Consider the following 24,598-nt stretch of genomic DNA (forward strand, 5'->3'; position numbering starts at 1 on the left):
CTCTACACTAGTTTCATACCTGGACAGGACAGCTCTACACTAGTTTCATACCTGGGCAGGACAGCTGTACGCTAGTTTCATACCTGGGCAGGACAGCTCTACACTAGTTTCATACCTGGGCAGGACAGCTCTACACTCGTTTCATACCTGGGCAGGACAGCTCTACACTAGTTTCATACCTGGGCAGGACAGCTCTACACTAGTTTCATACCTGGGCAGGACAGCTGTACACTAGTTTCATCCCTGGGCAGGACAGCTCTACACTAGTTTCATACCTGGCCAGGACAGCTGTACACTAGTTTCATACCTGGGCAGGACAGCTGTACGCTAGTTTCATACCTGGGCAGGACAGCTGTACACTAGTCCATGCCTGGGCAGGACAGCTGTACGCTAGTTTCATACCTGGGCAGGACAGCTCTACACTAGTCCATGCCTGGGCAGGACAGCTGTACACTAGTTTCATACCTGGGCAGGACAGCTCTACACTAGTTTCATACCTGGGCAGGACAGCTCTACACTAGTTTCATACCTGGGCAGGACAGCTCTACACTAGTTCCATACCTGGGCAGGACAGCTCTACACTAGTTTCATACCTGGGCAGGACAGCTCTACACTAGTTTCATACCTGGACAGGACATCTCTACACTAGTTTCATACCTGGGCAGGACAGCTCTACACTAGTTTCATACCTGGGCAGGACAGCTCTACACTAGTTTCATACCTGGGCAGGACAGCTCTACACTAGTTTCATACCTGGACAGGACAGCTCTACACTAGTTTCATACCTGGGCAGGACAGCTCTACACTAGTTTCATACCTGGACAGGACAGCTCTACACTAGTTTCATACCTGGGCAGGACAGCTCTACACTAGTTTCAAACCTGGGCAGGACAGCTCTACACTAGTTTCATACCTGGGCAGGACAGCTCTACACTAGTTTCATACCTGGGCAGGACAGCTCTACACTAGTTTCATACCTGGGCAGGACAGCTCTACACTAGTTTCATACCTGGGCAGGACAGCTGTACACTAGTTTCATACCTGGGCAGGACAGCTCTACACTAGTTTCATACCTGGGCAGGACAGCTCTACACTAGTTTCATACCTGGGCAGGACAGCTCTACACTAGTTTCATACCTGGGCAGGACAGCTCTACACTAATTCCATACCTGGGCAGGACAGCTGTACGCTAGTTTCATACCTGGGCAGGACAGCTCTACACTAGTTTCATACCTGGGCAGGACAGCTCTACACTAGTTTCATACCTGGGCAGGACAGCTCTACACTAGTTTCATACCTGGGCAGGACAGCTCTACACTAGTTTCATACCTGGGCAGGACAGCTCTACACTAATTCCATACCTGGGCAGGACAGCTGTACGCTAGTTTCATACCTGGGCAGGACAGCTGTACACTAGTTTCATACCTGGGCAGGACAGCTCTACACTAGTTCCATACCTGGGCAGGACAGCTGTACACTAGTTTCATACCTGGGCAGGACAGCTCTACACTAGTCCATACCTGGGCAGGACAGCTGTACGCTAGTTTCATACCTGGGCAGGACAGCTCTACACTAGTTTCATACCTGGGCAGGACAGCTCTACACTAGTTTCATACCTGGGCAGGACAGCTGTACGCTAGTTTCATACCTGGGCAGGACAGCTGTACGCTAGTTTCATACCTGGGCAGGACAGCTCTACACTAGTTTCATACCTGGGCAGGACAGCTCTACACTCGTTTCATACCTGGGCAGGACAGCTCTACACTAGTTTCATACCTGGGCAGGACAGCTCTACACTAGTTTCATACCTGGGCAGGACAGCTGTACACTAGTTTCATCCCTGGGCAGGACAGCTCTACACTAGTTTCATACCTGGGCAGGACAGCTGTACACTAGTTTCATACCTGGGCAGGACAGCTGTACGCTAGTTTCATACCTGGGCAGGACAGCTGTACACTAGTCCATGCCTGGGCAGGACAGCTGTACGCTAGTTTCATACCTGGGCAGGACAGCTCTACACTAGTCCATGCCTGGGCAGGACAGCTGTACGCTAGTTTCATACCTGGGCAGGACAGCTCTACACTAGTCCATGCCTGGGCAGGACAGCTGTACACTAGTTTCATACCTGGGCAGGACAGCTGTACGCTAGTTTCATACCTGGGCAGGACAGCTCTACACTAGTCCATGCCTGGGCAGGACAGCTGTACGCTAGTTTCATACCTGGGCAGGACAGCTCTACACTAGTTTCATACCTGGGCAGGACAGCTCTACACTAGTTTCATACCTAGGCAGGACAGCTCTACACTAGTTTCATACCTGGGCAGGACAGCTCTACACTAGTTTCATACCTGGGCAAGACAGCTGTACACTAGTTTCATACCTGGGCAGGACAGCTCTACACTAGTTTCATACCTGGGCAGGACAGCTGTACACTAGTTTCATACCTGGGCAGGACAGCTCTACACTAGTTTCATACCTGGGCAGGACAGCTCTACACTAGTTTCATACCTGGGCAGGACAGCTCTACACTAGTTTCATACCTGGGCAGGACAGCTGTACACTAGTTTCATACCTGGGCAGGACAGCTCTACACTAGTTTCATACCTGGGCAGGACAGCTCTACACTAGTTTCATACCTGGGCAGGACAGCTCTACACTAGTTTCATACCTGGGCAGGACAGCTCTACACTAGTTTCATACCTGGGCAGGACAGCTCTACACTAGTTTCATACCTGGGCAGGACAGCTCTACACTAGTTTCATACCTGGGCAGGACAGCTCTACACTAGTTTCATACCTGGGCAGGACAGCTGTACACTAGTTTCATACCTGGGCAGGACAGCTCTACACTAGTTTCATACCTGGGCAGGACAGCTCTACACTAGTTTCATACCTGGGCAGGACAGCTCTACACTAGTTTCATACCTGGGCAGGACAGCTCTACACTAGTTTCATACCTGGGCAGGACAGCTCTACACTAGTTTCATACCTGGGCAGGACAGCTGTACACTAGTTTCATACCTGGGCAGGACAGCTCTACACTAGTTTCATACCTGGGCAGGACAGCTCTACACTAGTTTCATACCTGGGCAGGACAGCTCTACACTAGTTTCATACCTGGGCAGGACAGCTCTACACTAGTTTCATACCTGGGCAGGACAGCTGTACGCTAGTTTCATACCTGGGCAGGACAGCTCTACACTAGTTTCATACCTGGGCAGGACAGCTCTACACTAGTTTCATACCTGGGCAGGACAGCTCTACACTAGCTTCATACCTGGGCAGGACAGCTCTACACTAGTTTCATACCTGGGCAGGACAGCTCTACACTAGTTTCATACCTGGGCAGGACAGCTCTACACTAGTTTCATACCTGGGCAGGACAGCTCTACACTAGTTTCATACCTGGGCAGGACAGCTCTACACTAGTTACATACCTGGGCAGGACAGCTCTACACTAGTTTCATACCTGGGCAGGACAGCTCTACACTAGTTTCATACCTGGGCAGGACAGCTCTACACTAGTTTCATACCTGGGCAGGACAGCTCTACACTAGTTTCATACCTGGGCAGGACAGCTCTACACTAGTTTCATACCTGGGCAGGACAGCTCTACACTAGTTTCATACCTGGGCAGGACAGCTCTACACTAGTTTCATACCTGGACAGGACAGCTCTACACTAGTTTCATACCTGGGCAGGACAGCTGTACGCTAGTTTCATACCTGGGCAGGACAGCTCTACACTAGTTTCATACCTGGGCAGGACAGCTCTACACTCGTTTCATACCTGGGCAGGACAGCTCTACACTAGTTTCATACCTGGGCAGGACAGCTCTACACTAGTTTCATACCTGGGCAGGACAGCTGTACACTAGTTTCATCCCTGGGCAGGACAGCTCTACACTAGTTTCATACCTGGGCAGGACAGCTGTACACTAGTTTCATACCTGGGCAGGACAGCTGTACGCTAGTTTCATACCTGGGCAGGACAGCTGTACACTAGTCCATGCCTGGGCAGGACAGCTGTACGCTAGTTTCATACCTGGGCAGGACAGCTCTACACTAGTCCATGCCTGGGCAGGACAGCTGTATACTAGTTTCATACCTGGGCAGGACAGCTCTACACTAGTTTCATACCTGGGCAGGACAGCTCTACACTAGTTTCATACCTGGGCAGGACAGCTCTACACTAGTTCCATACCTGGGCAGGACAGCTCTACACTAGTTTCATACCTGGGCAGGACAGCTCTACACTAGTTTCATACCTGGACAGGACAGCTCTACACTAGTTTCATACCTGGGCAGGACAGCTCTACACTAGTTTCATACCTGGGCAGGACAGCTCTACACTAGTTTCATACCTGGGCAGGACAGCTCTACACTAGTTTCACACCTGGACAGGACAGCTCTACACTAGTTTCATACCTGGGCAGGACAGCTCTACACTAGTTTCATACCTGGACAGGACAGCTCTACACTAGTTTCATACCTGGGCAGGACAGCTCTACACTAGTTTCATACCTGGGCAGGACAGCTCTACACTAGTTTCATACCTGGGCAGGACAGCTCTACACTAGTTTCATACCTGGGCAGGACAGCTCTACACTAGTTTCATACCTGGGCAGGACAGCTCTACACTAGTTTCATACCTGGGCAGGACAGCTCTACACTAGTTTCATACCTGGGCAGGACAGCTCTACACTAGTTTCATACCTGGGCAGGACAGCTCTACACTAGTTTCATACCTGGGCAGGACAGCTCTACACTAGTTTCATACCTGGGCAGGACAGCTCTACACTAGTTTCATACCTGGACAGGACAGCTGTACACTAGTTTCATACCTGGGCAGGACAGCTCTACACTAGTTCCATACCTGGACAGGACAGCTGTACACTAGTTTCATACCTGGGCAGGTACGCGCCGATGGGTATGGCAGCCAGGTCGAACGGACCAAAGCGCCTCCCAATCTCCTGGAAGGACGAGCAGTAGCCGGTGTCTCCAGCAAAGAAGAAGCGGTTGCAGGGCCCCAGGACAGACCAGCTCCCCCACAGCACCTGGTTATCGTCCGTGGGGGTGCGCTTGCACCAGTGCTGCGCCGGCGTACACACAAACGTGACCTCGTCGTGACCTGGCACACAGTTCTCCTCCCACCAGTCTAACTCTATCACATTCTCACACCCGCTCTTCTGCATCCAGTCCATGAGTCCCAACGGCACAAACCATCGGAGATCCCCACCGAACCGCTCGTTCAACTGGGTCACGGTGCCGGCGTCCAGATGGTCGTAGTGGGAGTGGCTGATTACAACCGCGTCGATCCGGGGGAGTTGATCAACCGTACAAGGGGGATCCCGGTACCTCTTGGGGCCCATGAACTGGAAGGGAGACGCCCTCTGGCTGAAGATGGGGTCAGTGAGGATGACCAGGCCGTCCATCTCTACCAGGACTGATGCGTGGCCCAGCCAGGTCACCCTGAGACCAGACCCCACGGCTCCGTCGGCTGCCTCGGGGACACGGAGGAACCAAGGCTCCACTACTGGGAGCTCTTTGTCTAAGACCTGAGTAGCAGAACAACACAGACTTTAATATGGCGCGTTGGTGTGAATTGATTCAGATTCATTCACCAGCTGAGACAGAGGATGAGGAAGAGGAGGGTAAATAAAGGCTTCATCACCGAAAGCTCTTCGTCTTTTCAGCATGTCACTATTGCTTCAGTCATTTTCAAGTCACCAAACAAAATAACCAATTTAAAAAAACTCATTTTCCTTTTTCCTGTTTGAATATGACCCTGGTTGTATGAGTTGTTTGGGGTTAATTTGATTAAATTATATCAGCATAAATCAAAACACAGATGATTAAACACTTTAACACATCTTTCCTCTTCATCAGAAAGATGATGGGAAATAGAGTCGAGTCGGCATTTCATTTTCCTTTTAAATAATTAGGCCTTTCCTTCCTGACCACTACATGTCTAGAAAACAGAGCCTGTGTCTGAGTCTTTTAAATAATCAGGCCTTTCCTTCCTGACCACTACATGTCTAGAAAACAGAGCCCGTGTCTGAGTCTTTTAAATAATCAGGCCTTTCCTTCCTGACCACTACATGTCTAGAAAACAGAGCCAGTGTCTGAGTCGTGAGGTGAGATTGATTTACAGCCGTCTAAAAATACCCCGGGGTTGTTACCAGAGCACAGTGCAGTGTTTATGGAGCGAGAGGCATCCTCTGGAACAAACAGCTAACCTAACTGTGGACATGAGGCGCAGCGTTACAAATCACAGTTGACAAACTCTGACGTGCTCAGTCGGAGATCTGTAATGACAGACCTGAGGAGTCAGGACAGACAGAACAAGTTGAGTCAGGACAGGAGGTAATTGTTGGGTGTGAACTGTGTACAGTAAAGAGTGATTATTATTCAACCTGTGGAGTTGTAGTACAGGTTTAGGTATTTGTGTAATAAGTTAATTATAATAAAGAGTGGACAGACTGGCATTGAGCCCCATCAGGTGTGGTTTGGTCGTCTCCATCAGAGCTGGGTTTGTTTTACAAAGCGTTTTGACAACGGCTGTAGGTGCTAGAAATGGCAGCTCAAATGAGTGAGAGAGACCTATTAGATACGTCAGAGAGACCTATTATATCCGTCAGAGAGAGACCTATTAGACCGATTATATCCGTCAGAGAGAGACCTATTAGACCTATTATATCCGTCAGAGAGAGACCTATTAGATACGTCAGAGAGACCTATTATATCCGTCAGAGAGAGACCTATTAGACCTATTATATCCGTCCAACGTCAGAATGTGTCTCACCTCTTTAGAGCTGGGTACATTACTGTGATCCTTCTCCAGCAGGAAGAAACGCAGCAGGGTGGACCAGGACGGGAACTTCCACGTGGACCAGGGGTTTGTGAAGCGGCCATGTTTGTCCCGGCTCGACCCAGTCACCTCCTCCTCCAACCGGTAGTCCAGACGGAAGCTCTTCCTGGAGGAGCGGGAGGAGCTGCTCTTCCTGGAGGAGTTGATCAATCAAACGGTTTAACTGACTATTGTGTCCAGACGGGAAATTTAGTGCGCGCGCACACACACACACACACACACACACACAGAGTCGATACAGTTAGAAACAGATGATCATTAAAGACACAAAAAAAACACTAAAATATGATGCTGCAACTTCAGGAGCTGGATGGCAATAAAGTGCACGTGAAAACCGCAAAGAAGTTCATGGTCTACCCCTACCGAGGCCCTGCGTCCTGCAGGGTGGAGGTGGGGGGGTCACGGGGCCGGACCACGGCTGGGGAACCCTCCTCCGTCCCTGGGGAATCTCCAGGAGAGACACCCCTCTCCTCCATCAACACCTGGTTCTCATGCACCTCTCCTCCTGCTCCTCCGCTCTCCTCCATGGGGGGACAGTGTTGGGCTCCGGGTCTATAGGGAGGTTAATAAACAAGAAATACAAATAAAAGTTTACAAATATGCTAGGGGGGGGGGGCGGGGGGGTACACAGATATTAATTCAGAAAGAAAAGCCTGCTCATAGTACAGTTAGTGGCTGTTTCTGTGGTTTGTCCCTGGACGGCCGACAGGGTCTTGTGAAATCACAGATGTGAAAACATGCTTATTGTGACACAGTTTAACCCTGTGCAAAGTTCCAAAAGAATCTCCCTCAACAGCCATCACCATGCCGACTGTCTGCGAGATGTCAACAACATGACTTTCACGGTCACCTACAGTATAACCTGGTCAACAACATGACTTTCACAGTCACCTACAGTATAACCTGGTCAACAACATGACTTTCACAGTCCCCTACAGTATAACCTGGTCAACAACATGACTTTCACAGTCACCTACAGTATAACCTGGTCAACAACATGACTTTCACAGTCACCTACAGTATAACCTGGTCAACAACATGACTTTCACAGTCACCTACAGTATAACCTGGTCAACAACATGACTTTCACAGTCACCTACAGTATAACCTGGTCAACAACATGACTTTCACGGTCACCTACAGTATAGGTCACCTACAGTATAACCTGGTCAACAACATGACTTTCACAGTCACCTACAGTATAACCTGGTCAACAACATGACTTTCACAGTCACCTACAGTATAACCTGGTCAACAACATGACTTTCACAGTCACCTACAATATAACCTGGTCAACAACATGACTTTCACAGTCACCTACAGTATAACCTGGTCAACAACATGACTTTCACAGTCACCTACAGTATAACCTGGTCAACAACATGACTTTCACAGTCACCTACAATATAACCTGGTCAACAACATGACTTTCACAGTCACCTACAGTATAACCTGGTCAACAACATGACTTTCACGGTCACCTACAGTATAACCTGGTCAACAACATGACTTTCACAGTCCCCTACAGTATAACCTGGTCAACAACATGACTTTCACAGTCACCTACAATATAACCTGGTCAACAACATGACTTTCACAGTCACCTACAGTATAACCTGGTCAACAACATGACTTTCACAGTCACCTACAGTATAACCTGGTCAACAACATGACTTTCACAGTCACCTACAGTATAACCTGGTCAACAACATGACTTTCACAGTCACCTACAGTATAACCTGGTCAACAACATGACTTTCACAGTCACCTACAATATAACCTGGTCAACAACATGACTTTCACAGTCACCTACAGTATAACCTGGTCAACAACATGACTTTCACGGTCACCTACAGTATAACCTGGTCAACAACATGACTTTCACAGTCCCCTACAGTATAACCTGGTCAACAACATGACTTTCACAGTCACCTACAATATAACCTGGTCAACAACATGACTTTCACAGTCACCTACAGTATAACCTGGTCAACAACATGACTTTCACAGTCACCTACAGTATAACCTGGTCAACAACATGACTTTCACAGTCACCTACAGTATAACCTGGTCAACAACATGACTTTCACAGTCACCTACAATATAACCTGGTCAACAACATGACTTTCACAGTCACCTACAATATAACCTGGTCAACAACATGACTTTCACGGTCACCTACAGTATAACCTGGTCAACAACATGACTTTCACAGTCACCTACAGTATAACCTGGTCAACAACATGACTTTCACAGTCACCTACAGTATAACCTGGTCAACAACATGACTTTCACCTACAGTATAACCTGGTCAACAACATGACTTTCACAGTCACCTACAGTATAACCTGGTCAACAACATGACTTTCACAGTCACCTACAGTATAACCTGGTCAACAACATGACTTTCACAGTCACCTACAGTATAACCTGGTCAACAACATGACTTTCACGGTCACCTACAGTATAACCTGGTCAACAACATGACTTTCACAGTCACCTACAGTATAACCTGGTCAACAACATGACTTTCACAGTCACCTACAGTATAACCTGGTCAACAACATGACTTTCACAGTCCCCTACAGTATAACCTGGTCAACAACATGACTTTCACAGTCACCTACAGTATAACCTGGTCAACAACATGACTTTCACAGTCATCTACAGTATAACCTGGTCAACAACATGACTTTCACGGTCACCTACAGTATAGGTCACCTACAGTATAACCTGGTCAACAACATGACTTTCACAGTCACCTACAGTATAACCTGGTCAACAACATTACTTTTTACTGGTTCCTACTTTGAATAAAAGACACAGTGTCCGTGAAGACTAGCTCACAGTGGACCGCACCTTTAACATACAACTGCCTGAGTCCATTGTTTCAGCTGTGTCTTATCTCTGGACGGGTGGAAAGGCTGCAGCTCAGTCAAATGAAGAGGAAGTTACTGGCCTGCCAAATGCTAACTGACACATACACAATACAAGTCTGGATAATCCAGGTGAAAGTTATGACCCCTTATTGATGTCCCTTGTTAAATCCACTTCAATCAGTGTAGATGAAGAGGAGGAGATAATTGAGACATGGATTGTGTGTGTGTGCCATTTGGAGGGTGAATGGGCAATACAAAATATTTAAGTTCCTTTGAATGGGGTATGGCAGTAGGTGGACCAGTTTGTGTCAAGAACTGCAAAGCTGCTGGGTTTTTCACGCTCAACAGTTTTGCCATGTCTTTGAAGAATGGTCCACCACCCAAAGGACATCCAGCCAACTTAACATGTTTGTAGGAAACACTGGAGTCAACGTGGGCCAGCATCCCTGTGGAACGCTTTCGACACCTTGTAGAGGTGGGGGGGGGGGGTTCCTAATGTCTGGTCTAATCAGTGTATATGTGCCTCCTGCCAATCTATCTCTCTGAGCTACTGTATGGGCCCTCCACTGCTACCAGGAACTATGAAGCCTACAATACACAACGGTACAGGTGAACGATGTCATTTACAAAATTGCCTCCAACACTCTACTCAGCAACTTGGATGTAATCTATCCCAGTGCCATCCGTTTTGTCACCAAAGCCCCATATACTACCCACCACTGTGACCTGTATGCTCTCGTTGGCTGGCCCTCGCTACATTTTCGCCAAACCTACTGGCTCCAGGTCATCTACAAGTCTCTGCTAGGTCAAGCCCCACCTTATCTCAGCTCACTGGTCACCATAGCAACACCCACCCGTAGCACGCGCTCCAACAGGTATATCTCACTGGTCACCCCCAAAGCCAATTCATCCTTTGGCCGCCTTCCCTTCCAGTTCTCTGCTGCCAATGACTGGAACGACTTTCAAAAATCACTGAAGCTGGAGACTCATATCTCCCTCACTAACTTTAATCATCAGCTGTCAGAGCAGCTTACAGATCACTGTACCTGTACACAGCCCATCTGTAAATAGCCCACCCAACTACCTCATATTGTTATTGTTGTTGTTGTTGTTGCTCTTTTGCACCCCAGTATCTCTTCTTGCACATCATCATCTGCACATCCGTCACTCCAGTGTTAATGCTAAATTGTAATTATTTCGCCACTATGGTCTATTTATTGCCTTGCCTCCCTAAACATACTACATTTAAACACACTGTACACAGATTTTTCTATTGTGTTTTGACTGTACGTTTGTTTATCCAATGTGTAACTCTGTGTTGTTGGTTTTTGTCGCACTGCAATGCTTTATCTTGGCCAGGTCGCAGTTGTAAATGAGAACTTGTCCTCAACTGGCCCACCTGGTTAAATAAAAGGTAAAATAACCCCAACCCCATTCCTGTGTCAACCCTGTTCACAGTAGCTTCTGTTTTCAAGGTGTAAGTACAGACTGAAGAGGCTACTGTATAGCTGTCACCTAGGCCCTATAGTGACAAATGTAGAGTAGAAATGCTGTGTAGTTGTCCACTAGTCCTATTTACGGAGTCCCCTTACAACGTAGGTACTCTATACATGTCACGTTGCCTACTGTGGAGCTCTGTTGCACGTATTGGCCTATTGAATGGCTTCAATGGACCCATAATAAACCACCAGCGAAGTACAACACATGTTTCTTTGTTGATCCGACCAAAGAACAAAACAAAACGGATCACTAGAAAGAATTGCTGCTATATCGAGAAGATTTATCGCCATAATAAAAACAGAGAGTCAATAGAAAGAACCTTAACTAAAAAGAGAGAAGGGGGAATGTGGTGAACTAAGCAGAACGGAGACAATCGATCATTCGCAGCCTACGTCACAGTCACAACAACGCAGTCAATAAAATAGTACCTGAAAACGTATAGAATAAAAGTCAAGGGCGACTTGTAAAATCCGTCAGTGGCGCGACATTTCTTCTGATATTGTTACGGCGAGATATCCGCAGAACTGTGTGGGGGAAAAGTGCCCTGCAAGCACCGCCAATGTTCGCACAACGCACTGGTACCAGCCTACCAGGCAAGGCTTCTGACGTCCGTGAAAAACCCTACCATGTGACGAAATTAAAGCAGCCTATTAAAATCCTCCTCTTTCCGATATGCAAGAAACTACGTGCCGAAACTGCTCATTCATTTGCAATTGCAATGAACACATGATTTTGGAAATGTCTAAAAAAAATAGCTTAAAACATTATTTTTCGGAATATCTAAACTAGGCCATTGGTCAATGGTGCACGTATTAATCCTATAATAATGCTCTTACAGACTGGAGATCTTTACCCAAGTGAGCAAAGACACCAACTAGCAGCTGAAAGCTCCAAACATAAATATTTATTGACAAGGCCCAAGTTACAGTACAAAGTGAACGTAACACGTCAGCACAACAGTGCACTGGGACGCGTTCAGTATGACGCAACGTTTTGGGACGTTCAGATAGCCTATTTCTATGTAAAAAAACAAACATGCGCCTGACATGTACAATAAGGAATCACATCAGCTCTATTCCGGACATTTCTATCTGCAACGTTCGAGAACGTTTGGCGACCGAACATGGCCCTGTTTAGCCTATTGGGCGTGTTTACGTAATGAGCTTCAAGTGGATACATTGTAGCAAGTAAAGTCACCCGAGTAGAAGTACCGAGTAGTTCGTCTTCTGTTGAATAAGTTGTGCACTTAAAATAATACACATTGAAACCCTATTTAAAAGTTGTTTTGTACGCTGACAAATAATCACCTTGACAAAGTTCCCTTCGCTGTGTTCAGAACACTTGCGGCTCGGTGAATACACCTTGAAAGTGTCGTTTTCCAAACTCGTGGAGTGAAGATGCATTTGGAAGCAGCCATAGTCGGAATGCGTTGCTTAGTTGACTTGGTCTAGTTGGCCTAACCATAATTGCTTAGATTACAATTATAGAAACATCAAACTAGTAACGGTATTGTGTTTACAACAGGAACTCTTGAAAGTTGGTCACAGTTGGTTTAACAGTAGATTAGCTACTTACTTCCTTACTTCCTTACTTCCTTGCTTGGTCACTATTTAAAGAAACAGCCATGTTGATAAAAAATGTATTTAATAGTGCAATCAATATCACTTGGCATTAAAAACATATATTTATTTTAAAGTTGCAAATATGTACATCAGTGCCCCTTTATCAGGCAAACTATTACTACTATAATGCCAAGCTTAGATCTCTTTGTCAGAAGTCCAAACTCTTTCATATTGCAGCTTCTGGCAATGTAGCCCATCTGATCAGTCAAACGCCCCCTCCTTCTCTTTCTCCCCCCATCACTCTGGATTCTCCATGGTTCAGGACAAAGAAGTGCTCCACATTCAACCCATTCTTCTCCATGGCCTCCCTGAGTCTCACTGGAGGCTCTAAGTAAAACTGAGAGAGAGAGATACAAAGGGAAATATGAACAATATTAGCTAGGCGCTTTCCTTTGCATTGGGTTAAAAATAAATGAGTTGAAAGAAAATTATAGAGAAAGAGAGAGAGCAGAAGAGTTGGAGATGGAGGGAGGAGAGGGAGAGGGGGGAGAAGGAGATGGAGGGAGGAGAGGGAGAGGGGGGAGAAGGAGATGGAGGGAGGAGAGGGGGGAGAAGGAGATGGAGGGAGGAGAGGGAGAGGGGGGAGAAGGAGATGGAGGGAGGAGAGGGAGAGGGGGGAGAAGGAGAGGGCGGAGTTGGAGAGGGGGAGATGGAGAGGGGGAGATGGAGAGGGCGGAGTTGGAGAGGGGGGAGAAGGACAGGGAAGAGATGGAGAGGGGGGAGAAGGAGAGGGAGGAGATGGAGAGGGAGGAGTTGGAGAGGGAGGAGATGGATTTTGGAGGCCAACATATATTGTGGATGTAGGCTTATATAATGGCTGAACATATAGAATGCTCACCTCATGAGCTAATGCGAAGGTCCCCCAGTGAATAGCCAGGGAGTGTTTGGCCTTAACGTCCTTATGAATCTCCACAGCCTCCTCTGGGTCCACATGCAGTGACTTCATTACATCTCTAAAGAGAAATAACAATATATGGATGGATTCATTTGGATCTGGATGGTTAACAGTGTCTATCCATACCTGGGCAGGACAGCTCTACCCTAGTTTCATACCTGGGCAGGACAGCTCTACACTAGTTTCATACCTGGGCAGGACAGCTCTACGCTAGTTTCATACCTGGGCAGGACAGCTCTACACTAGTTTCATACCTGGGCAGGACAGCTCTACACTAGTTTCATACCTGGGCAGGACAGCTCTACCCTAGTTTCATACCTGGGCAGGACAGCTCTACACTAGTTTCATACCTGGGCAGGACAGCTCTACACTAGTTTCATACCTGGGCAGGACAGCTCTACACTAGTTTCATACCTGGGCAGGACAGCTCTACACTAGTTTCATACCTGGGCAGGACAGCTCTACACTAGTTTCATACCTGGGCAGGACAGCTGTACACTAGTTTCATACCTGGGCAGGACAGCTCTACACTAGTTTCATACCTGGGCAGGACAGCTGTACACTAGTTTCATACCTGGGCAGGACAGCTCTACACTAGTTTCATACCTGGGCAGGACAGCTCTACACTAGTTTCATACCTGGGCAGGACAGCTCTACACTAGTTTCATACCTGGGCAGGACAGCTCTACACTAGTTTCATACCTGGGCAGGACAGCTCTACACTAGTTTCATACCTGGGCAGGACAGCTCTACACTAGTTTCATACCTGGGCAGGACAGCTCTACACTAGTTTCATACCTGGGCAGGACAGCTCTACACTAGTTTCATACCTGGGCAGGACAGCTCTACACTAGTTTCATACCTGGGCAGGACAGCTGTACACTAGTTTCATACCTGGGCAGGACATCTCTACCCTAGTTTCATACCTGGGCAGGACAGCTCTACACTAGTTTCATACCTGGGCAGGACAGCTCTACACTAGTTTCATACCTGGGCAGGACAGCTCTACACTAGTTTCATACCTGGGCAGGACAGCTCTACACTAGTTTCATACCTGGGCAGGACAGCTCTACCCTAGTTTCATACCTGGGCAGGACAGCTGTACACTAGTTTCATACCTGGGCAGGACAGCTCTACACTAGTTCCATACCTGGGCAGGACAGCTCTACACTAGTTCCATACCTGGGCAGGACAGCTCTACACTAGTTCCATACCTGGGCATGACATCTCTACACTAGTTTCATACCTGGGCAGGACAGCTATACACTAGTTTCATACCTGGGCAGGACAGCTCTACACTAGTTTCATACCTGGGCAGGACAGCTCTACACTAGTTTCATACCTGGGCAGGACAGCTGTACACTAGTTTCATACCTGGGCAGGACAGCTCTACACTAGTTTCATACCTGGGCAGGACAGCTCTACACTAGTTTCATACCTGGGCAGGACAGCTGTACACTAGTTTCATACCTGGGCAGGACAGCTCTACACTAGTTTCATACCTGGGCAGGACAGCTCTACACTAGTTTCATACCTGGGCAGGACAGCTCTACACTAGTTCCATACCTGGGCAGGACAGCTCTACACTAGTTTCATACCTGGGCAGGACAGCTCTACACTAGTTTCATACCTGGGCAGGACAGCTCTACACTAGTTTCATACCTGGGCAGGACAGCTGTACACTAGTTTCATACCTGGGCAGGACAGCTCTACACTAGTTTCATACCTGGGCAGGACAGCTCTACACTAGTTTCATACCTGGGCAGGACAGCTCTACACTAGTTCCATACCTGGGCAGGACAGCTCTACACTAGTTTCATACCTGGGCAGGACAGCTCTACACTAGTTCCATACCTGGGCAGGACAGCTCTACACTAGTTTCATACCTGGGCAGGACAGCTCTACACTAGTTTCATACCTGGGCAGGACAGCTCTACACTAGTTTCATACCTGGGCAGGACAGCTCTACACTAGTTTCATACCTGGGCAGGACAGCTCTACACTAGTTTCATACCTGGGCAGGACAGCTCTACACTAGTTTCATACCTGGGCAGGACAGCTCTACACTAGTTTCATACCTGGGCAGGACAGCTCTACACTAGTTTCATACCTGGGCAGGACAGCTCTACACTAGTTTCATACCTGGGCAGGACAGCTCTACACTAGTTTCATACCTGGGCAGGACAGCTCTACACTAGTTTCATACCTGGGCAGGACAGCTCTACACTAGTTTCATACCTGGGCAGGACAGCTCTACACTAGTTTCATACCTGGGCAGGACAGCTCTACACTAGTTTCATACCTGGGCAGGACAGCTCTACACTAGTTTCATACCTGGGCAGGACAGCTCTACACTAGTTTCATACCTGGGCAGGACAGCTCTACACTAGTTTCATACCTGGGCAGGACAGCTCTACACTAGTTTCATACCTGGGCAGGACAGCTCTACACTAGTTTCATACCTGGGCAGGACAGCTCTACACTAGTTTCATACCTGGGCAGGACAGCTCTACACTAGTTTCATACCTGGGCAGGACAGCTCTACACTAGTTTCATACCTGGGCAGGACAGCTCTACACTAGTTTCATACCTGGGCAGGACAGCTCTACACTAGTTTCATACCTGGGCAGGTACGCGCCGATGGGTATGGCCGCCAGGTCGAACGGACCAAAGCGCCTCCCAATCTCCTGGAAGGACGAGCAGTAGCCGGTGTCTCCAGCAAAGAAGAAGCGGTTGCAGGGCCCCAGGACAGACCAGCTCCCCCACAGCACCCTGTTATTCATTTACATTTAGGCCATTTTAGTGGACACTCTTACCCACAACGACTTACAGTCGAGTGCTTTCAACTAAGGTAGGTAACACAACCACATGTCACAGTCGAGTGCTTTCAACTAAGGTAGGTAACACAACCACATGTCACAGTCAAGTGCTTTCAACTAAGGTAGGTAGCACAACCACATGTCACAGTCAAGTGCTTTCAACTAAGGTAGGTAGCACAACCACATGTCACAGTCGAGTGCTTTCAACTAAGGTAGGTAACACAACCACATGTCACAGTCGAGTGCTTTCAACTAAGGTAGGTAACACAACCACATGTCCCAGTCGAGTGCTTTCAACTAAGGTAGGTAACACAACCACATGTCACAGTCGAGTGCTTTCAACTAAGGTAGGTAACACAACCACATGTCACAGTCGAGTGCTTTCAACTAAGGTAGGTAACACAACCACATGTCACAGTCGAGTGCTTTCAACTAAGGTAGGTAACACAACCACATGTCACAGTCGAGTGCTTTCAACTAAGGTAGGTAACACAACCACATGTCCCAGTCGAGTGCTTTCAACTAAGGTAGGTAACACAACCACATGTCACAGTCGAGTGCTTTCAACTAAGGTAGGTAACAGACCCACATGTCACAGTCAATGGAAGTAAACCTCTCCTGAATAAAGCAGCTATCTGTAAAGTAAGGAAACCAACCTGTTATCGTCTGTTGGGGTGCGCTTGCACCAGTGCTGGGCTGGGGTGAATACGAACATCACCTTATCCTGGCTGACACCACTGGGGACAGGGACAGGGCTGGGGACAGGGACAGGGCTGGAGACAGGGCTGGGGACAGGGACAGGGCTGGGGACAGGGACAGGGCTGGGGACAGGGACAGGGCTGGGGACAGGGACACAGCTCTCCTCCCACCAGTCCAACTCTATCACGTTCTTACAGCCACAGCTCTGCATCCAACCCTGGAGCCCCAGAGGGACAAACCAACGCAGCTCGGCGCCGAAGCGCTTATTGAGGCTGCTAACTGAACCTACGTCCAGGTGGTCGTAGTGGGTGTGGCTGATGAGCACAGCATCCACCTGGAAGAAGAAAACTGTATCAACTGGAAAAGTCCACGGAGATGTGTTATCTTTTTTTTTATACCGTTGACACACACACACACACACACACACACACACACACACACGTCTCTCAAGTGTTTGGAGGCACCTCACCTTGGGTAGTTGATCTACTGTACACGGCGGGCCCCTGAACCTCTTGGGCCCCATGAACTGGAAGGGAGACGCCCTCTGGCTGAAGATGGGGTCAGTGAGGATGACCAGGCCGTCCATCTCTACCAGGACTGATGCGTGGCCCAGCCAGGTCACCCTGAGACCAGACCCCACGGTTCCTGACACCTGTGGTGTCATGTTATATATATACAGGACCAGTCAAAAGTGTGGACCTACTAATTCCAGCCGCTTTTCTTTATATTCACTCTTCTCTACAAGATGAAATAACACATATGGAATTATGTAGTGACCAAAAATAAAAGTGTTAAACAAATCTAAATATATTTTTAGATTTTGAAAGTCTTCAAAGTAGCCACCCGTTCGTTACCTTGATGACAGTGTTGCACACTCTTGGCATTCTCTCAACCAGCGTTTATGCCACATATGTGTATGCGGTATATTATTGTTGAATTGATCTGTTGTTTTCATGGACTCCTGGGAACAGTATTGCATACTAAAAAGAGATAGACAAGACACAACAACATGGAAACAAACCTCAGGACTCTGGATGAAGGACGGTTTCAGCAGTGGAAGCTCACGGTCTAACTCCTCAAACACAGGGACACACAAACGGTTGGTTTATAACAACAAATACCTGGCTGAAAAGGACTCAGCACACCTCTGATGAAAGCACTTCAACTCCTTGTCTGAGGTTGAAATACATCAGGTCTAAATGAATAGAATTGCATGAGGTTGTCATGCATCATCTACTAGGATACATTTCTATACAAATTGCTAATGGAATGTAGAATTAACAAGCAACAACAACAAGGCAAAAAGCCAATAGGTTAAAGATGGGATTCGTACCTCTTTGGAGCGGGGTAGGTTGCTGTGGTCCTTATCTAGTAGATAGAACCGGAGCAGGGAGGCAGAGGAGGGGTAGTGCCATGTGGGCCAGGGGTTGGTGAAGCGACCGTTCTTCTCCCTCGTGGATCTGGTTATGACTTCTCCCTTCTCCACATCTTGACCTTCCCCGAAAGTCCCCCCTGTCCCCCGGTGGTTCAGGGATGGCGTGTTGGGTGTTCGTGGTTCCTCTCCTGTCCCCCGGGCTTCCCCCTGCTCTGCCATGGCCTCAAGTCCCTGTTCCTCTGGTCTGTGTGGGACACAACATCAAGTTCTGCAGTTGTTGTGGTGCTATATCTCTTGACAGAAGTTATGTGAGTCAACTGGACAGATTTTTCAGACGGGTGCTTCATAAATGTAGAGCTGAAAACCCAAACCAGGAAGTAGAGCTGAAAACCCAAACCAGGAAGTTGGACCCATAAGGTTATTGCTCTATAAAGTCATGGAAGATAGCAACAATACAAGGCACTATATGCTAGCCTATAATAAAATCTTGGCCAACAACTGTTTCTTATTGTTCCTGTAAACTGGTTACCAGTTTCCTTATAACTTCGATAAGTCTCACCTTGTGTGTGAAAACTTTTTCCTGGAGTTCAAAGGGCATCACCCATATCACCCATATCACCACAACGGATTGATTCACAGATTCTGTGTAAATATGAGTCATTCATTTTTGAAAACTTCAAATGGATTACAATAAATCAATTACAACATGATTGAAGCTGCCCGTTATACCAATGATATATCAATACTAACATACGTGGTATTAGTAAGATATAACTATAGAAAACATAGCTAAAACTGGACCCCTCAAAATGAAGACATACATCTATGCATGTCTATAAAACATTCTAATGCAGATATCATGCTTCTACACCTGCATTGCTTGCTGTTTGGGGTTTTAGGCTGGGTTTCTGTACAGCACTTTGAGATATCAGCTGATGTACGAAGGGCTATATAAATACATTTGATTTGATTTGATTTGAAGTACAAACTGACTGTGAATCATCTCTTACTTTATCCTGGTCCAGTCAAGAGGTCTCTCCTGCACCTTATCCCGGTCCAGTGAAGAGGTCTCTCCTGCACCTTATCCTGGCCCAGTGAAGAGGTCTCTCCTGCACCTTATCCTGGTCCAGTGAAGAGGTCTCTCCTGCACCTTATCCTGGTCCAGTGAAGAGGTCTCTCCTGCACCTTATCCTGGCCCAGTGAAGAGGTCTCTCCTGTACCTTATCCCGGTCCAGTGAAGAGGTCTCTCCTGCACCTTATCCCGGTCCAGTGAAGAGGTCTCTCCTGCACCTTATCCTGGTCCAGTGAAGAGGTCTCTCCTGCACCTTATCCTGGCCCAGTGAAGAGGTCTCTCCTGCACCTTATCCTGGTCCAGTCAAGAGGTCTCTCCTGCACCTTATCCTGGTCCAGTGAAGAGGTCTCTCCTGCACCTTATCCTGGTCCAGTGAAGAGGTCTCTCCTGCACCTTATCCTGGCCCAGTGAAGAGGTCTCTCCTGCACCTTATCCTGGTCCAGTGAAGAGGTCTCTCCTGCACCTTATCCTGGTCCAGTGAAGAGGTCTCTCCTGCACCTTATCCTGGTCCAGTGAAGAGGTCTCTCCTGCACCTTATCCTGGCCCAGTGAAGAGGTCTCTCCTGCACCTTATCCCGGTCCAGTCAAGAGGTCTCTCCTGCACCTTATCCCGGTCCAGTGAAGAGGTCTCTCCTGCACCTTATCCTGGTCCAGTGAAGAGGTCTCTCCTGCACCTTATCCTGGTCCAGTCAAGAGGTCTCTCCTGCACCTTATCCTGGTCCAGTCAAGAGGTCTCTCCTGCACCTTATCCTGGTCCAGTCAAGAGGTCTCTCCTGCACCTTATCCTGGTCCAGTGAAGAGGTCTCTCCTGCACCTTATCCTGGTCCAGTCAAGAGGTCTCTCCTGCACCTTATCCTGGTCCAGTGAAGAGGTCTCTCCTGCACCTTATCCCGGTCCAGTCAAGAGGTCTCTCCTGCACCTTATCCTGGTCCAGTCAAGAGGTCTCTCCTGCACCTTATCCTGGTCCAGTCAAGAGGTCTCTCCTGCACCTTATCCTGGTCCAGTCAAGAGGTCTCTCCTGCACCTGATCCTGGTCCAGTGAAGAGGTCTCTCTTGCACCGTATCCTGGTCCAGTCAAGAGGTCTCTCCTGCACCTTATCCCTGCCCAGTCAAGAGGTCTCTCCTGCACCGTATCCTGGTCCAGTCAAGAGGTCTCTCCTGCACCTTATCCCTGCCCAGTCAAGAGGTCTCTCCTGCACCGTATCCTGGTCCAGTCAAGAGGTCTCTCCTGCACCTTATCCTGGTCCAGTCAAGAGGTCTCTCCTGCACCTTATCCTGGTCCAGTCAAGAGGTCTCTCCTGCACCTTATCCTGGTCCAGTGAAGAGGTCTCTCCTGCACCTTATCCTGGCCCAGTGAAGAGGTCTCTCCTGCACCTTATCCTGATCCAGTCAAGAGGTCTCTCCTGCACCTTATCCTGGTCCAGTCAAGAGGTCTCTCCTGCAGGGATTAGAGACGAGCGTAGACCACCTCTAAACAACGACCTCCTCGTGTACGGTAAGACCAGCCAGTCCAGTTCTCCCGAGAGCATTTTGTTTCACACAATTCTTCCTCGTTGCACTTTGTTACTCAGAATGAAGTCTGTCCATATCAATGATTGCCACACTCTTATTGCCGTCACCAGGGAGGCAGTTGCACTGCATGTCCCTTCCATTACCACCAGGGGTCACTCTCCTTACTTCAGTACAGTGTGTGAGAGCTAAAAAAAAACACAAGATAAACCGAAGCAATACAATAAACTATCAATGATAATTATGACACGAATAGAAAAACAACCCAGAGACAACACTTAGTTCCATATTTTTTAATTATTATTTTGCCATGCTACAAAACACAGGGGGTTGTTGGCAGTGATGGAATATTGTATGAACATTGTTGTAGACATCTAAATACACACTATGGTTTTTCCTCCGGTCATAAAATACTAACATTTCTGGTAAACACATTTCCAGAGCAGAAAAATGCAAATATCAAAATCCCCCCCCCCCCCCCCCCCCCCACCCCCCACCCCCCACCAATGTAAAGTCCATAAAATATGAAGTCATTATGTTTTTCAACAGAAGACCCAATGGGCTCTCACTGGTTGAATCAACAAAATGACGTTCAACCAACGTGGAATAGATGTTGAATTGACTGTCTGTGCCCAGTGAGTAGTGAATTGTTTCATTCACTGCGTAGTTCTTTATAGTGTCTGGTGTTCTGAGACCAAAACAGTGGAAGTAAGGAATGTTTACATCGTAAATGGAACCAACGGAACCCATTCTAGAACTCCGTGAAAATCATCATATTCTAGAATTGAAAAAAGGAGTTTGGCAAATAATCTATTTTTCCCCACTAACAGTTCCTTTCTTTAATAAACAATATCTATTAAAGTACTTTTTGTACAATTCCTATAGTTTACGAACTCTTTTAAAATGTAGGTAGAAAAAAAATATAATGCAAGTTAGTACCCAATAATAATGATTTGTACAATATGATACAATGAGAGAACAGGTAACAGAAGACGACACTTTGGAACCCAAACTCCTCCTATGAAACATGGCTGTCGGACAGCATGCTGTGGGAAACACTGTGCTTTTCTGTTTTCCTTGTTCACAACGACGTTCGGAAGGAAAATTCAGACTGAACGAAGACATCCTACAACAACCACCAGGGGGCCCCTGTACAAATGGACTATTGTTTGCAGGGTCGGGGGTCAATTCCCTATCCGTTCTGTCCATCCAGGAAAACAAAACTCAAATTTCAAATTGACTCTCTGAATTGACTGTATAGTGAAATAAACGGGACCCCAAACCTGCTGGAAGGAACCTGGAACATGATGATGTCACACAGGAACACCAACGATGGGATTTGGGTACTTTCAGTACAGCCAGCATGAACAAACCCATTAGTACAGCTGCATTGTGGAACATTCTCATTTGGCATTTATACATACACCCCATCTGTCTGTACACTAGTAGTGGCTAAAGTGACTGTGGTGTACCAAGACGTTGACCCCGAAGACATGGCCGAAGACTCCAGGCTTGGGGTCAATTCCATTCCCGTCAATTCAGAAAGTTCCAATTCCACATGTTCCTCGTTGAAAAGCATCGAAGAGAATTGGAATTTCAGTGTCCTACCTGAATCGACTGGGATTGAAATGGAATTGAGCCCAACCCTGGTAGGCCCACTAACACAACACACCTATTGGAGTCCACAGCCATTAGGGCAACAAGGAAGTCAGCTTCAAATAGTGACACGAGTGTTGACTTCAACACCATTTCAGTTTATGATCAGCACTGTAAAAGATTGGTACCGAGAGAGAGAGAGATTGGTGAGGTCCGTCATTCAAAGAGACCTCGCTGTTTGGCACATCACCTGCAAGCTAAACTTACACAGGCAATCGGGAATAACAGGTAGCCTGGGTACCAGTCTGTTTGGCACATCACCTGCAAGCTAAACTTACACAGGCACTCGGGAATAACAGGTAGCCTGGGTACCAGTCTGTTTGGCACATCACCTGCAAGCTAAACTTACACAGGCACTCGGGAATAACAGGTAGCCTGGGTACCAGTCTGTTTGTGCCGTCATGGCAACGCCCTGTCACTCATTTGTTTGGCTTGACAATGACAGCGAAGGAGTAGACAAGAGCACAGACTGATCTGGGACCAGGCTAGAAGTCAAGGTGTTTCACTCCCTTCTTTAATTAGGTATCAAATGACCTCAGGAATAAAATAGTGTTATATTGGTGTGTACCTGGTACCATCGCTCCCCTTTCAGTATAGCCTGGGTACCAGTCTGCTTGTGCCATCATGACACAGACTGGCACAAACAGGTCTGGGACCAGGTTACTTTCAGGACACAGTGTAACTCCTTGTCATGACACAGACTGGCACAAACAGGTCTGGGACCAGGTTACTTTCAGGACACAGTGTAACTCCTTGTCATGACGCAGACTGGCACAAACAGGTCTGGGACCAGGTTACTTTCAGGACACAGTGTAACTCCTTGTCATGACGCAGACTGGCACAAACAGGTCTGGGACCAGGTTACTTTCAGGACACAGTGTAACTCCTTGTCATGACACAGACTGGCACAAACAGGTCTGGGACCAGGTTACTTTCAGGACACAGTGTAACTCCTTGTCATGACACAGTCTGGCACAAACAGGTCTGGGACCAGGTTACTTTCAGGACACAGTGTAACTCCTTGTCATGACACAGACTGACACAAACAGGTCTGGGACCAGGTTACTTTCAGGACACAGTGTAACTCCTTGTCATGACACAGACTGGCACAAACAGGTCTGGGACCAGGTTACTTTCAGGACACAGTGTAACTCCTTGTCATGACACAGACTGGCACAAACAGGTCTGGGACCAGGTTACTTTCAGGACACAGTGTAACTCCTTGTCATGACACAGACTGGCACAAACAGGTCTGGGACCAGGTTACTTTCAGGACACAGTGTAACTCCTTGTCATGACACAGACTGGCACAAACAGGTCTGGGACCAGGTTACTTTCAGGACACAGTGTAACTCCTTGTCATGACACAGACTGGCACAAACAGGTCTGGGACCAGGTTACTTTCAGGACACAGTGTAACTCCTTGTCATGACACAGACTGGCACAAACAGGTCTGGGACCAGGTTACTTTCAGGACACAGTGTAACTCCTTGTCATGACACAGACTGGCACAAACAGGTCTGGGACCAGGTTACTTTCAGGACACAGTGTAACTCCTTGTCATGACACAGACTGGCACAAACAGGTCTGGGACCAGGTTACTTTCAGGACACAGTGTAACTCCTTGTCATGACACAGACTGGCACAAACAGGTCTGGGACCAGGTTACTTTCAGGACACAGTGTAACTCCTTGTCATGACACA

General features: G+C 47.6%; 2 protein-coding genes across 7 annotated transcripts in view; both read right to left on the minus strand.

Annotated features, from left to right (window-relative positions):
* The window catches only part of LOC110511372 (N-acyl-phosphatidylethanolamine-hydrolyzing phospholipase D), a 29,277-nt gene extending 16,478 nt beyond the window's left edge, over window positions 1-12,799 (minus strand). The window contains exons 1-4 of one of the 2 annotated variants that reach the window (XM_036956556.1): window positions 12,556-12,799; window positions 7,233-7,421; window positions 6,804-7,002; window positions 4,907-5,556 (exon numbers count right to left, since the gene is read on the minus strand). In XM_036956556.1, the coding sequence (XP_036812451.1) occupies window positions 4,907-5,556; window positions 6,804-7,002; window positions 7,233-7,421; window positions 12,556-12,665 (1,148 nt within the window). In that variant the 5' untranslated portion in view covers window positions 12,666-12,799. Of the gene's footprint in view, window positions 1-4,906; window positions 5,557-6,803; window positions 7,003-7,232; window positions 7,422-11,676; window positions 12,206-12,555 lie in introns of those variants that run through there. The other variant, XM_036956557.1, reaches the window with a different exon arrangement.
* Window positions 12,800-12,900: 101 nt separating this feature from the next.
* On the minus strand, window positions 12,901-21,333 carry LOC110527029 (N-acyl-phosphatidylethanolamine-hydrolyzing phospholipase D-like). Of its 5 annotated transcripts, none has more exons than XM_036956562.1 (8): window positions 19,669-21,333; window positions 18,617-18,902; window positions 18,305-18,355; window positions 17,753-17,935; window positions 17,241-17,617; window positions 16,388-16,537; window positions 13,709-13,823; window positions 12,901-13,207 (listed from the first exon to the last, which is right to left on the minus strand). In XM_036956562.1, the coding sequence occupies exons 2-8, from the start codon at window positions 18,875-18,877 to the stop codon at window positions 13,076-13,078; spliced, it is 1,269 nt and encodes a 422-aa protein (XP_036812457.1). In that variant the 5' UTR covers window positions 18,878-18,902; window positions 19,669-21,333; the 3' UTR covers window positions 12,901-13,075. The 5 variants fall into 5 exon arrangements, with proteins under 5 accessions (XP_036812457.1, XP_036812453.1, XP_036812455.1 ...); XM_036956558.1 differs by having other exon boundaries at window positions 18,305-18,358; XM_036956560.1 differs by having other exon boundaries at window positions 18,305-18,358; window positions 18,617-19,015.
* Window positions 21,334-24,598: the final 3,265 nt, after the last annotated feature.

The sequence above is a fragment of the Oncorhynchus mykiss genome, chromosome 21 (genome assembly GCF_013265735.2).
Source record: "Oncorhynchus mykiss isolate Arlee chromosome 21, USDA_OmykA_1.1, whole genome shotgun sequence".
In the NCBI taxonomy this organism is placed as follows: Eukaryota; Metazoa; Chordata; class Actinopteri; order Salmoniformes; family Salmonidae; genus Oncorhynchus; species Oncorhynchus mykiss.

What these genes read in the sequence shown, in the direction of transcription:
- LOC110527029 (XM_036956558.1), bottom strand. Translation starts at nt 18,877, where the DNA reads ATGGCAGAGCAGGGGGAAGCCCGGGGGACAGGAGAGGAACCACGAACA. An exon ending in ACCTACCCCGCTCCAAAGAG is followed by an intron (nt 18,359 to 18,616) that starts GTACGAATCCCA and finishes CCTGTGTTTGAG; the next exon opens with GAGTTAGACCGTGAGCTTCC. An exon ending in CAGTAGATCAACTACCCAAG is followed by an intron (nt 17,618 to 17,752) that starts GTGAGGTGCCTC and finishes TTCTTCTTCCAG; the next exon opens with GTGGATGCTGTGCTCATCAG.